General features: G+C 40.1%; 1 protein-coding gene across 1 annotated transcript; it reads right to left on the bottom strand.

The window, feature by feature from the left end:
* Positions 1–8,591: 8,591 nt before the first annotated feature.
* On the bottom strand, positions 8,592–12,765 carry LOC135619209 (uncharacterized). The gene is made up of 6 exons (XM_065121011.1): positions 12,346–12,765; positions 12,112–12,259; positions 11,813–11,995; positions 11,641–11,724; positions 9,560–9,641; positions 8,592–9,428 (listed from the first exon to the last, which is right to left on the bottom strand). Exons 1-6 carry the CDS (start codon positions 12,582–12,584, stop codon positions 8,992–8,994), a joined length of 1,173 nt encoding a protein of 390 aa, XP_064977083.1. The 5' UTR covers positions 12,585–12,765; the 3' UTR covers positions 8,592–8,991.
* Between the last annotated feature and the right edge of the window lie 1,459 nt (positions 12,766–14,224).

The raw sequence follows: 14,224 nt of genomic DNA, 5'->3' as shown, positions 1-14,224 counted from the left end.
ATAACGATAAGTTCTACGGTTAGAACTTATTGGTTTATGCTTGAATTCAATGGATAAAATTCAAGTATTTTCATCTTCTCATAATATGGCATATAGAAAGGGGGAGTTATGTTTAACTCCGTCATCAATTGATTGTCATCATTAAAAAGGGGGAGATAGTTGAATCTCGGATTTTGATGATAAAATCAATTGATTGGTTAATTGATCTAATCCATATTATTGAGTTAAGAGTGCAGGATTAACTACGATAACCAGAAAACACAAAGCAAGAATACCGGAGTCAAGTTTGATGGACGTTTAAGAGTCCGAAGAATCGTCGGAGATGCTACCGGAACCAACCGAGAAGAAATCGGGAACCTGTCGGAATTTTCAGAAGTTCGTCGAAGAGATCGTCGGAGGTTCACGGAGATCGCCGAGAAGGCTCGGCTACTCGTTAAAGTCATCACAAGATCGGGAGCTTGCTGAGAGTCCGTCGGAAAAAGTTCATCGGAAAGCTCGCCGGAACAAGACTCGATGTTCACGGTTGAAAACTTGCTTAGGATGTGTTTTGTTATATAGTTCACTTGTAATTAGGATTAGGATTAAGAGATAATCCTATATCCTGGTTAGGGGCCAATTGGGCCCAAAATTAGACTTGGTTTGGGCTAAATTTGAAGCTCAACCAGTGAACCGAAGGGTCTGGCGGTGGCACCGCTAGACTGGGCGGTTGCACCGCCCAGCACCCGAGAGCTGGGCGGTGGCACCGTCCAGCACCCAAGAGCCAGGCGGTGGCACCGCCCAGCACCCGAGAGCTGGACGGTGGCACCGCTCGGCTGGGCGGTGGCACCGCCAGTCCACTGTCAGTGTCTGACACTGATAGGCGGTGGCACCACCAGCATCGGGAACCCAAAGAGAATTCAAATTTTGGAGCCCAAATTTGAATCCTCTTGAGGCCTATAAATACCCCTCAAATCTCAATTGAGATAACAACTTTTTGAGAAGCAATTGATTGAGAGAAAGGTCTTAGAAAAGTCTTTGCTAGTCTTGTTTTCAATTTGCTAGTGTTCACCTCCTTCTTTCTTGCTAAAAATCTGTAAGAGAGTGAACCGCTTGTAAAAAGTTGTAAGAGGGATATTTACCCTTCCCCTTCAAGAGATTTGCTAGTGGAAGGTGAGAGCCTCATCGAAGAGGGGCCTCGCAAGTGGATGTAGGTCATTTGACCGAACCACTGTAAAATCGGCGTGATCTCTGGTTTGCATTTACTTATTGTCATTTATATTACTGCAAATCATTTGCACTTTAATGCTCTACTTCTTTATCTCCGTCTTACTTATCCCTTCAAGTTAGAACGCAATCGAAACGGTTTCAAACGAAAACGTTGCTTTTTTTCGTACGAAGTTTTCGAAAGTGTTTAAATCGGAAAAAGTTTATCGTACTTTACCGCTGCACTAATTCACCCCCCCTCTTAGTGCCTCTCCGATCCTAACACGTCTCGTGGGTCCCGCTATTGCATCCACGCTCCCGCTGCGCCTCCTCAAGTAATTACAACTTAATCATAGGCAGGCAGGCCCGACAATAAACGAGAAATATAATGGAGGCTCGCAGACCTCAATAATAATAATCACAAGTACACACATCACACGGTCCATGATCATCCGTCCACACATCATACATCACATGTATAAATAATCATCATCATGTAGGACTACTAGATAATAATAAAAATAATAATCAACTAAACCTTTTAATTAATTAATATTTTCTGAAATCAGGGACATATAGGGAATTTCTCAATTCCTAAGGGTATTTTCATAATTTGGACAAAAGACAAAAACTGGAATTTCTCAAATTCACAATGGCAAAACTATCTTTTTGCCCAAAACCCTAATTCCCTCTTACTGCTACCGCCACCGCCACCCTGCTGCCGGCGGCCTGTGCGACGGGGCGAGGGCGTTGCCCTCGCCTGCAAGCGGCACGCCCGCTGGCGGCGCTGCCGCTGCAGGTGGGCGCCCCCGCGGGCGGTTCTACCGGTGGGGCAACGCCCGCAGGCGGTGCTGTCCCACCGGGCGGCCGCCCCTGTGGGGGGGGTTCGCCCGCGGGAGCAGCGGCGGCAGGCGCCGCTGCCCTGCGGCACCTTACCACGCGGGAGAAGCGACCGCAGTCGCCGCCCGGCTGCTGCAGACGCACCCCCTATGCTGCCCGCCTTCGGTTGCGTTGCACGCACGCAGATCGAGGGCAGCAACTGTTGCTGCCCTCCTTGTTTTTGCGTCAACGATTTTGACGTCAAAATTCTTCCTAAACACAACACACGTAGTTCAAAAACAATCATTCGCACGAACAACCTGGCTCTAATACCACTGTTGGTAAATCTTGGGGGTGACATCATATGCGCAGCGGAAGAACAAGAAAACAAAATCCCCGATTCCCAAAGAGATGTTAGTCGTCGTGCGAAGATTGGTACGCAAAATCCGCGAAACTTAAAACTGCGTATAGAGTAGATTGTGTTACCTAGGGAGATCGTATATCTCTGTTCCCTTGCAGATCCTTAGGAGAGGGTGAAGGAGGTCAAGCGTCCTCCTCTCTAGCGGTGATCCACACAGTAGGGTTGCGACGACGCTCCTCAAAACTCTAGGCCTGCTCTGAGGTGGAGAGGGAGAGGAGAATATGAAAGGCAAGTAAAGGCTCTAGCCTATGAGGCTCTGAATCCCTCCTATTTATAGAGGCCCCCTGTCAAACCCTAATGGGTCCTCCCTTAGTGGGTATTGGATCTGCATCCAATAAGACAAGGGCTTCATCGGATATCTCATATCTGAACCTCTACTCATCGCAATGCCTACCATATGTGTATGACCCTTTAGACCCAATATCGAGTTGGTCGTGAATCATACCTGTCAGAACTCCTTCTAACTCAGTGAATTATTATCTCTGTAATAATTCACTTGACTCATCGACTACGGACGTACTATGCCACTACGCCGTAGTCCCCAGACGATACAGGGGAATCTAATCCATTGGACCTATCTGTCCTCAGTTACCGTGTACTTATAGTCCCTCATCCCTCTAATATCCCAGAGACCGTATATCGAGCATGGTGCTGTCAGACCCATACGGTTTCTACTCGAGTCTCGCTCTAATTGGATTCTCCCAGAGAACACTTTCTCTCTCAATCCGAATGACCCTGGCCAGGGATTTGTCTGAGCAAGAATACATGGGATTTTCCTCTCATGATGCCGAGAGTGGATGATCCTTTATCGACACTCAATAGCCCTCGTAAGGTCGACTACCACTCCCAATGACCAACTGTACTAGATCTGGGACAACCAAACCTATAAGTCTGGTATCAAAGAGTGGAGCACTCATACAGGACATCCTTGGTGTCTCAAGTCTAAGGACCAAATACACCACTAGGACTACGGAATCACTGTCTGACAATAAGGCATCATCAATCATCCAGCATTCCGTAAGCGGATCAATTAGTGAACTCATTCTCTAATGAGCACATGTACTGTATCCCTAGTGTCCCTACACGAGCAGCTATGAGACCAGCTGCATCCATCATATGGACGGGTATACAACACACCAGTCTGTCCGGTTATAACGATGTCCCTCTCGAGTAACCTATGACCGGGATTATTTAGGATATGTGTTTAAAGGTGAATCGATATTATTATCGTGATCTTATCATGATCTGATTCCCATTACACAAATCCAAGGACATCACAATATATATATGCATATATGCAATAGTTATAAAGTGATATACGCCAAAATATAATAAGCAAAAAGATTCTGTATCAAGTCACACGTGCCATCACTCACGTGATTGGCTTGCTGGGCACCTATGACTAGCAGCATGGTTGCGACGACGCTCCTCAAAACCCCAGGCCTACTCTGAGGTGGAGAGGGGGAGGAGAATAGGAGAGGCAAGCAAAAGTTCTAGCCTATGAACCACTGAATCCCTCCTATTTATAGAGGTCCACTATCAACTTAACTCTAATGGATCCTCCCTATTGGGTATTGGATCTTCATCCAACTACCCAAGCCTCTTATATTAGTGGATATCTATCCAATAATCTCTCATGGGCTTTTATTAGATCTCGTTCATGGGATCCAATAATTCATGGGCTTATTGGATATCCAATAAGATATGGGCTCTAGCGGATATCTCATATCTGAACCTTTACTCATCGCAATGCCTACCATATGTGTGTGACCCTCTAGGCCCAATATCGAGTTAGCCGTGAGTCATACCTGTCATAACTCCTTCTGGCTCAATGAATTATTATCTTCATAATAATTCACTTGACTCATCAACTACGAACGTACTAGGCCACTACGCCGTAGTCCCCAAATGATACAGGGGAATCCAATCCATTGGACCTATCTATCCTTAATTACCATATACATATAGTCCCTCATCCATCTAATATCCCAGAGACCGTATACCGGGCATGGTGATATCAAACCCTTACGGTTTCTACTCGAGTCTTGCTCTAATCGGATTCTCCCGGAGAACTCTTTCTATCTCAATTCGAATAACCTTAGCTAAAGATTTGTCTAAGCAAGAACACATGGAATATTGCTCTCATGATACCGAGAGTGGATGATCCTCTATCGATACTCAATAGCCCTCAAAAGATTGACTACCACTCCCGGTGACCAACTGTACTAGATTTAGGACATCCAAACCTATAAGTATGGTATCAAAGAATGAAACACTTATACAGGACATCCTTAGTATCTCAAGTCTAAGGACCAGATATACCACTGGGACTACGGAATCGCTGTCTGATAATAAGGTATCATCAACCATCCAACATTCTGTAAGCGGATCAATTAGTGAACTCATTCTCCAATGAGCACCTGTACTATATCCTTAGTGTCCCCACAAGAGCAGCTTTAAGACCAGTTGGATCCATCATATGGACGGGTATATAGCACATCAGTTTATCCGGTTATCTCGATGTCCCTCTTGAGTAACCTATGACCGGGATTATTTAGGATCTGTGTTTAAAGGCGAATCAGTCTCATTATCGTGATCTCATCACGATCCAATTCTCATTGCACAGATCTAAGGACATCACAATATATACATGCATATATGCAATAGTCAATATAAAGTGATAAATGCCAAAATATAATAAGCAAAACGATTGCTTGTCAAGTCACACATGTCATCACTCACGTGATTGGCTTACTGGGCACTTATGACTAGCATCTTGATAGTAGATGCTTAAGGCATATGATTAGAGATCCAACATACTTCTCTAAGCCCACTAGCCAAAACGAATGATTTGTCACCTTCAAAGACAGCAACAAAAAAAAATTATTGGCAAAGGAAATATAGGTAAAAAATCAAACATTTTAATTGAAGATGTGTTGTTAGTAAATGGTTTAAAATATAATCTACTAAGAATTAGTCAATTGTGTGATAAATGATATATTATCAAATTTGAATCTAATGCTTATATCATTGAAATACCACATAAAAATATACCTATGATTGCCTTAAAAAATAATAATACGTATACTATTGATATTGATAATTTTTACGATGAAACGTATTTTTTGGCTTTAGACAATGATGCATAACTTTGGCATAGGAGATTAGGTCATGCTAACATGAAACTAATCTCTCAAATTTCAACTAGAGAATGATTTGTCACCTTCGGAGACAACAACAAAAGAAAAATTATTGGCAAAGAAAATATAGGTAACAAATAAAACCCTTTAATTGAAGATATGTTATTAGTATATGATTTAAAACATAATCTACTAAGCATTAGTCAATTGTATGATAAAGGATATATTATCAAATTTTAATCTAATGCTTGTATCATTGAAATACCACATAAAAATAGATCTATGATTGTCTTAAAAAATAATAATATGTATACTATTGATATTGATGATTTTTATGATGAAACATGTTTTTTGGCTTTAAACAATTATACATGACTTTGGCATAAGAGATTAGGTCATGCTAGCATGAAATTAATCTCTCGAATTTTAATTGGAGAACTTATAAAAGGAATGTCTAGCATCAAGTTTGTCAAAGACCGATGCATGTCAATTAGGAAAATAAATAAAAAATAGTTTCAAATCAAAGAATCAAATAAGCACCTCTAGACCACTGCAATTGATCTATATGGATTTATTTGAACCAATTGATACAGAGATAGTAAATATGTCTTTGTAATTATTGATGATTATAATAGGTACACTTGTACATACTTCTTGGCACATAAAAGTGATTGATTTAAATATTTTTTAAAATTTTATAAATTAATATAAAATAAAAAGGGCTTTATGATTGCCTCTATTCGAAGTGATCATAGTGGTGAATTTTAAAACCATGATTTTAAAAACTTTTATGATTCAAATAGGTATAACCATAACTTCTACACTCCAAGAAACCCTCATCAAAATGGAGTTGTTGAGAGAAAAAATAGGAGTTTACAAGAAATGACAAGAACCATGCTTAATGTGCATAGCCTACCCAAGTATTTTTAGGGTGAAGTTGTTAACACGATATGCTATGTCATGAACATGGTTCTTATAAGACTAACTTTCCAAAACTCCCTATAAATTTTAGAACAACAAAAGACCCAATATTTTGTTTTTTAAAGTTTTCAGTTGTAAATATTTTGTTTTAAATGAAAAAGATGCCTTGGAAAAATTTAATGCAAAATCCGATTAAAGCATTTTTCTTGGTTATTCCTCTACATCTAAAGCTTTTCATGTCTTTAATAAAAGAACTTTGGTTATAGAGAAATCTATTCATGTAGTGTTTGATAAGCTTTCCGAATTTAAGAAAAATGATTTTGATGGTGATCTTAATTTTGATATTTTAAATTTGAATAAAAACTCTCCTCTCCCAAGCAACTTGGATGCATCTTCTTCCAAAGAATCCTTACCTAAAGATTGGATGTAGATACATGCTCATCCTAAGGAGCTAATCATTGGAGGTAAGTGATGCAGGACTAACTACGATTGTGATGCAGGACTTATCTAATCCATGTATTGAGATAAGTGATCCAGGACTAACTACGATTGTGAGAAAGATAAAACGATTAAAGAAGAATCAAAGTTGGGTCGGAATTAATGATCAGGTATCGGACCAGATGAATCGGGAGATACATCGAAGGATCAGATTATGTTGTGAAAACTTGCCAGAAGTTCACCGGGAGTTCACTGAAAGCTCGCCGAAAGATCACCAAGAGTGCGCTAGAAGTTCGTCGAGAGTTTAGTTGAACAATTGACGTGTCAGATAACTTAGATTACTTGTATCATAATTGTTTTAGTCTTAATTATCGTAGTTAGGATTTTAATTTGAGTTTTGAGAAAAATCATACTAACTCAATTATGGGTCAATTGAGCCTTTAATATAGCTGAATTGGGCCGATTGGATGACCCATTTAGTTATTTGAAGCCACATCAGGTGGTGGCACTACCCAGACTGGGCGATGGTACCGCTTATGGCTCAACCACCGAGACTATGTGGTGGTACCATCGGCAATTAATGCTGTTAGACGGTGGTACCATCCTATTAGGCAGTGGTACCGTTAGAGCTCAGTCTTTGAAGTTCTATTAGGTGACAGTACCACCCAAACTAGCGATGATACCACCTAGTGTCAGTTTATAGGTGGTGGTACCGTTTAGTACTAGCGGTGATATCATCCAGTACTGGCGGTGATTCTCTGAAAACCCAAATGAGATACTTTTTGACTTTATTTTTGAAGTCGTTGAGGCTTATAAATACCTCACTCTTTCCTATATAAAATAGCAACGAAAGTTGTGAACAAAAATATTGAGATTTTGGATTGTAAAATTGCTAAGTGTCCTCCTCCTCTCTTATCTAGTTGTGTGATCATTCAAGAGAGGTAAGACTGTTAGTGGATACTAATTACCTATAAAAAGAAGAAAGAGTTGTAAGATGATGGTTGGTCTTCACCCATTGAAAGAAGACTGTTAGTGGATACTAATTACCTCAACGAAGAAGAAATCGGAAGTAAATATATGTCACGACAACCGAATCACTATAAATCCGATATGATTTCTTTCTATATCATTTATTTTATGTTTTTCATTCTCATCGCCCACTAAATTACTTGCTCACTGCCCTCGATCACTTACATTTACAACTTTATACGGTAAAGTCTCCTACCTCATCTTCTTATTGTAAATAGCAATGAAAGCACATGCCAAGCGTCCGACTGAGCCTGAACTAAAATTACCTTTTTTTTGTAATTATTTAATTAAAATTAATATATATATATATATATATACATATATATATATATTTATTTATTTATTTATAATTGTGAACCATCGGTGCAGTTCGAGCTAGAACCAAACCCAGATCTAATTGGGATTTGATTAGGAACATCCGTTCGGATTCGATTTAGAACCCACCAAAGTGTTGCGCCGGTGAAACCTATATTAATTGTCATCGGCATGGAAACATTGCCCATGACGCATCGGCATGGAAACCTTGTATTAAAGGCAACGAATGTATAAAACGAGATGTAGCTACTAAAATCTGTGGCATGGAATCTGAAAGAATTCCTCACTGTTACCCACAGCTTCACAGACCATACACAAGATTCACATAAGAGACAAATAAAATGGACTAATAGAGGTACAATGTGCTATACATAAGAGATTCCTCGAGTACAAAGACATTTCCAGTGAATCCACCTGTTGGGATAGCCTCTAGAGGAACATTTGATAGCCTCTATAACCTGTGACATGCGATACATCAACACAGTCTCCCTAACCACAATCCTAAAAGAGTTCTTCCGCGAATTGCTCTAGGGAAATATTAATCAAACTGAAAGGGCTTCTTACAAACCTTGAAGAAATTGGACTCCAATAAGATTCATAATTTCTTTGTGTCTATATCTCTTCTGTAACTTGAGTAAATCTGCCCTTCCCAATCCTGTCACATCAACCGGTTAGACTTTGCAAACACCAATGTGATTGATATGCAGAGATCCTGAATATATTCATCTATAATCTTTTCCCAATGTTCGCAAACCTTCTCGCAACTCCAAAAATAACAGCCTTGGTCAACAGGCCATGGTCAAGAGTGCATGCAATGGCTACAGCACCACCAACTACCAGGAACTTGGGTATGCTACTGGTCCAGTTCTTCTGTTTCTCTGCTTCTACAACATTGCCCGATAAATCAGTGATGGTCTCAAATGATCTCAACTTGTCGGCATCAAATTTGGTGTTAATTTGTGCCATGAAAGCAAACCGAGACAATGGCTCATTGGACCTCCTGGCAAGTTGGTAAGCACACAGGCCAGGTTCGATCTTTCGAACACAACTCCACATCCCCTGCCGAACTCCCAGCTTTGCAATTTCCCATGGGATGCCCATATCCTCGTGGTGAAACAGAAGAACCTCGCAGGCAGTCATCCGGCCATCTCTTCTGGATTCAGCTGGATATGCAAAAGCATGAAGACATACATTGGTTGTTTGAAGGGTAAAAGAAACTTGTAAGACAACAATTTGTTATCTACTTGTTGTAGGAGAAAAAAAAGAAGGAAAAAAAAAAAGTATAGCTCTGCACCTGCACGAATGCACCAGCTGGAATAATACAAGTCAACCCGTCTTGGTTTGTTGCGCCTAGGCACAGCAGGGCGTGGCACTCCCTGAAAGATGTAAGAGATGACCAAATTTAAATGTCACTCTTTCACCTTAAAAGGAAATATATGTTCCCATTTCAGTGGGCATAAGCACAGATTTGTAAAAGCTCAATTTTTATTAGCAAAGCCCACATCACACTGGTACTCACTCAAAATGCAGAAAATGAACAAGCATGATCCAGCAATTGTAAAATCACAAATACATATCTAAATACCCTGAAGGTGTTGAAGAAAGCAGTAGATCAATCTGCAAATAACAAAGGCTGTACCAGGAAAGATGGATAATAGCTTGTAAGCATAATTCCAAAAACTTAATGACTAAATATTCTCCTAAAACAGAAACCTTCTTCTTTCTTGGATAAAGCACAAGCAAGTTCTGTGCTAGTAATTCAACTCAGGCGATAAAGTAGGTGCTTCACTTCCTTCACTTCCCTCCACTTGCCTACTTTAATGACTAAATATTCAGCACCTACTTCACTTTCCTCTGTCAAATTCTGTTGCTTGCCCAATAAAGTAGGCAATAAAGCACAAACAAGCTCCATTCAGTTTTGTCCAATAAAGCATGGATATTAATCATCGAAATACCCATAAGTAGATACGTTTGATCTTCAAAAACAAAGGGGGCAAGATACAACCTAACAACCGTTAAAAGACAATAATAATATCACAAGCCACAGATCTTGACACTTAAAAGAGAGCTAGTTATCGATTGTAGTACAGAAACAAAAAACCTAACAAGCATTGTTAACCTTTTCATCGGAATAAAAGTTACTCCTGCAAGTAAAATGATCCAAATTTATAAGAGTTAAGATGCAATAAAACCTATCCATCCGTATATTTATTAAAGCTGATCTATGCTCAATACAGTCTCAATCATATTATACATTTAAAATCACAATGCTTTGGTGCTTTCAGAAAAAATATAATTTTAATATCCATTTTGATTTAGTGGTTAAGAACCAATTATTGATTGGTGGATTATCTGCAGTGCTTAGTCACTAGCACTATGATGACCTCTAGTACCAGTCCCTTAAACTAAGATGACCCACAGCATGATTCACTTCCACTTTTCTGTACTTGAAATTTTACTTTGGCACACCAACACCATTGGCCCATTTTCCTTCTCCCTCTTACAGTTACATGTTTTTCTTTTCCTTGTTTGAAACAAGGATTCCTCTTGTTCTCATCGATGGGGCTTATAGTACTAGATGTGGCTTTCATGAAGTTGATTATAGCAAAACTCACCCTGCACAACATGGATCGTGTGCTTCTCTCTTCTCAATTCTACCCGGATTCAAGTCGGACGTAAAGAGCCATTGCAAAGACCTTGTTTCACTTAAAGAAAGGTTTTTTTCATTTCACAAGAAGAAGAAAGAGTTGAGATTATAAGTAACAATGAGCATACAACACATCAATCTTAGGTTTTTTTTTTAACTCTCTATAAAAGATGTCACTATCTTACACATCGAAGTGTGACCCAATCATATTCCATCCTTCCATCAACGACATTCAGAAAAATAAAATCCTCACCAGAAGTTTCCACAAAGTACTTCTGTAGTGTCCCTAAACAAATTGATTTTTCAATAATTTTCCAAAAAATTAGATACCTTAATGAAGTAGCCATTATATATACTCATGTTTACTGGATTTTTCTAATTAAAGTTTCTTAAGGGGGGTTCTCTTTTTTTTTTTTTTTCTTCCCGTAGGTCTATAAGTTGTCACACCATTCTGATTCATCAATTGAAACAATTGCATCGTGTGTTTTCACATCCTTGTTGAAGTACCAGGTAGTCCATTTTATGATTCAAAATCGATTACGTGCAAAAAGCAAAGGCATTCAAAGATGATGAGATGCATTCCCATGACAAAGAACTCTCATATGCATACTTGTCAAAGTACCATGTAAGTTCATTTCATGCTTCAAAAATTAGTAATTGCAAGAAGCAATTCCATCTGGAGATGATAACATTCATCCGGAACAAAGAACTATTATGTGCATCCATACCTTTGTTATGCAGTAGTAAGTTCTTCCTGACTCCCATATGCGGCGACCAATAATATACTCCCTGTTACTACAAAAGAAAGGAAACTGCGGACAAGAAGAAAAACAATAAACAGACATGGCAAGCAGTAAAAGCAGTTCTTACAACTGTAAGAGAATCCATCGCTTCTCATACCTTGCGAACCCATTGAACTACCATCGTCCCTGTTGTCGGGCACTCCTCCAGTGTGGTATGCTCGAGGAGCATATCATCCCAGCCATTCTTGATCCGGAACTCATCGTCCCAGAAGAAGTCCCGCACGATTTCGGGCGTCACATCCTCATATAAGGTGCTGCTGCGGTACTGCGGTGGACCAGTCTGGCATGAACGCGACGAATTATGGCTCAGTTGCGCGTTATCACAAACCACTAAGCAACAATTTCATGAGTCGATCACATACGCAACTCAAATACATGTATGGTTCTAAATCCTACCTCGGGATCTCTCCGCCATGCTTGATATCTCATGTTAGGCAACGACTTGTCCATCATCTTGTGCCACTCCGGCCCCCCATCCGTCACCTCCACCAGCCGGAACAGGTGCTGCAAGTCCTCCTCGGTCACCGCCAGCTTCTCACTCCTCCTGCAAATCCCATAAACCGACTTGACCCGCGAACAAGGGAGAGGATTCACAGCACAACTACAAGTCAACGTGAAGACCCAATCTACCTTTCTTCGACCGCCTTCATTGACGGCGCCGCCGAATGGGGGCCAAGCGAAGGCGCAGACTCGGTCTTCACCGCGCCGCTCAGCCCGGCAGCCCAACCGGGCCGCCACGCCCACCCTAGCAGAAGCCCGGCGAAGACGGCGATCCAGAGGGGGGCCACAAAGGCCGCGAGCTCCACGGCAACATCTGCGACCGTGGGCCTCCGCAGGATCTCAACCAGGGCTTCCAGAATCACCACCATCGCGCAGCAAAGGAGAATCGGATTCGGATAGGGATAGGGATTAGAGCGGAAGAAAGGAGACGGAGAGGGAGAGGGAGAGCGAGAGGGAGTGGTGGAGGAGAGCGAGATTAGGGGATGAGGAGAGAAGGCGTCTCGATTGGGATTAGCTCCGCGACTCACCACCACCGCGTGTTTTCTTAGCGGGGAGGATAGAGAACAAATATGAGGCGAGTCGTCTTGACGATTCGCTAGTAAAGGCGGATCCCAAATGGGTCGGTGAAAGACCAAATCGACCGCTTCGATAATATTGCGCTGCTAGTTTGGACTGCCTACCCACGTTTGCCTCCTCAGAAAAGGATTAATAGGACGGAGTAGAGGAGTCAAAGATTTTGACCGTGACCGATTTGGCATCCCTCCCTACTCCATGTTACCTGTTTATTATTTTCATTAACATCTTAGACTATGTCGGATATCAAAAATAAAATATTCAAGTGTCATACTTTGAGAGCTTAATTTTCAAAGTAACTATCCACGATCGAAATAGAGACTTGAATACTCATTCGAAGATTAAGATGAACTTAAGTACGTATTCCACGATCGATCAAGACTAAGATGAGTAGGATTTTCGCATAATCTTTTGAAAATAGAGATTAAATAGGTTTAAAAAATAGATATCTTTATATTTTTTTATATATATTATACATTAATCATCATACCTAAAGATGATTATTTAATTATGTTCAAAATATACTAACCACCGTAATATTTCCTTGGATGATAATATTTGAACATAATGACGAAAAAGTAAGTGGTGACCACAAATAATAACCGTACCGACATTGGACTAAATATTTTTACTATCGCACTCTGCCTATATTGCATCACAACAATTGGACAGCCCACTCTGCACATATATTACATTAGTATATAATTGGGGACAAATTTATTGAGCGTGCCAAACGTGACCACTCTTCACATAAATAAATCTAGTCCGTGACCTTTGTTTGAAGTAGTACCATTCTGTCTAATATCATATCATATCATATCATATATATATATATATATATATATATAGGAAACAAGAGCTTGTAAATTATGTACGACTTGGGGGATTGCACCTAACGATGTCAAAAGATATGCTTTTCTATGAGGACGAGTTACGAGTCGTTCTTTCTCCGAAGGAGGGTCGCATTTGCACTTTTTTTTGCGTGTGGACTTGTTCGAGGTCAAGAGTTAGGAACTTGGCTTACCTTTTTGACTTCATCGAATCATGGCTACTTGCATTGATTGAAGCGAAAGAGGGATTTGGATGACTCGATCAAGCTTGTTAACGAGTAAATCAGAATTTGTTTGTTTGAATATATGGGATTATAATTTAAAGTCAATCGAGATTTCATCTTGAGTTAGTCTATAAGTTGATTTTTCTACACTTGTCCATTTTTTATGGTTTTCAAACTTATAAAATTATGTGGAGAGTATTTCGATAATATCCATCCTTTAAGTTAATTAAGGTTGAAAGATTTAGTTTATGCTTTGAATTGTATTCGGGAAAGTGTTCAATAGCTTACTTGGGGAGCCTCTTTATAGTGGACTTTTAGTATTGTTACTTTCATAATCAATATCGATTTTGGGAAGCTATTACACGCTTCTCATAAACTTGA

Source organism: Musa acuminata, chromosome BXJ2-8 (genome assembly GCF_036884655.1).
Source record: "Musa acuminata AAA Group cultivar baxijiao chromosome BXJ2-8, Cavendish_Baxijiao_AAA, whole genome shotgun sequence".
Lineage (NCBI taxonomy): Eukaryota > Viridiplantae > Streptophyta > Magnoliopsida > Zingiberales > Musaceae > Musa > Musa acuminata.
Note: the sequence above shows the minus strand (reverse complement) of the source record. Positions and strands in the feature narration are given on the sequence as shown.

Excerpts from the sequence above, each read along its gene's own strand:
- LOC135619209 (XM_065121011.1), bottom strand. The coding sequence starts at position 12,584 with ATGGTGGTGATTCTGGAAGCCCTGGTTGAGATCCTGCGGAGGCCCACG. Across the intron at positions 11,996-12,111 it reads CATGGCGGAGAGATCCCGAG|ACTGGTCCACCGCAGTACCG; the intron begins GTAGGATTTAGA and ends CGTTCATGCCAG. Across the intron at positions 9,642-11,640 it reads CTTACTACTGCATAACAAAG|GGAGTGCCACGCCCTGCTGT; the intron begins GTATGGATGCAC and ends TACATCTTTCAG.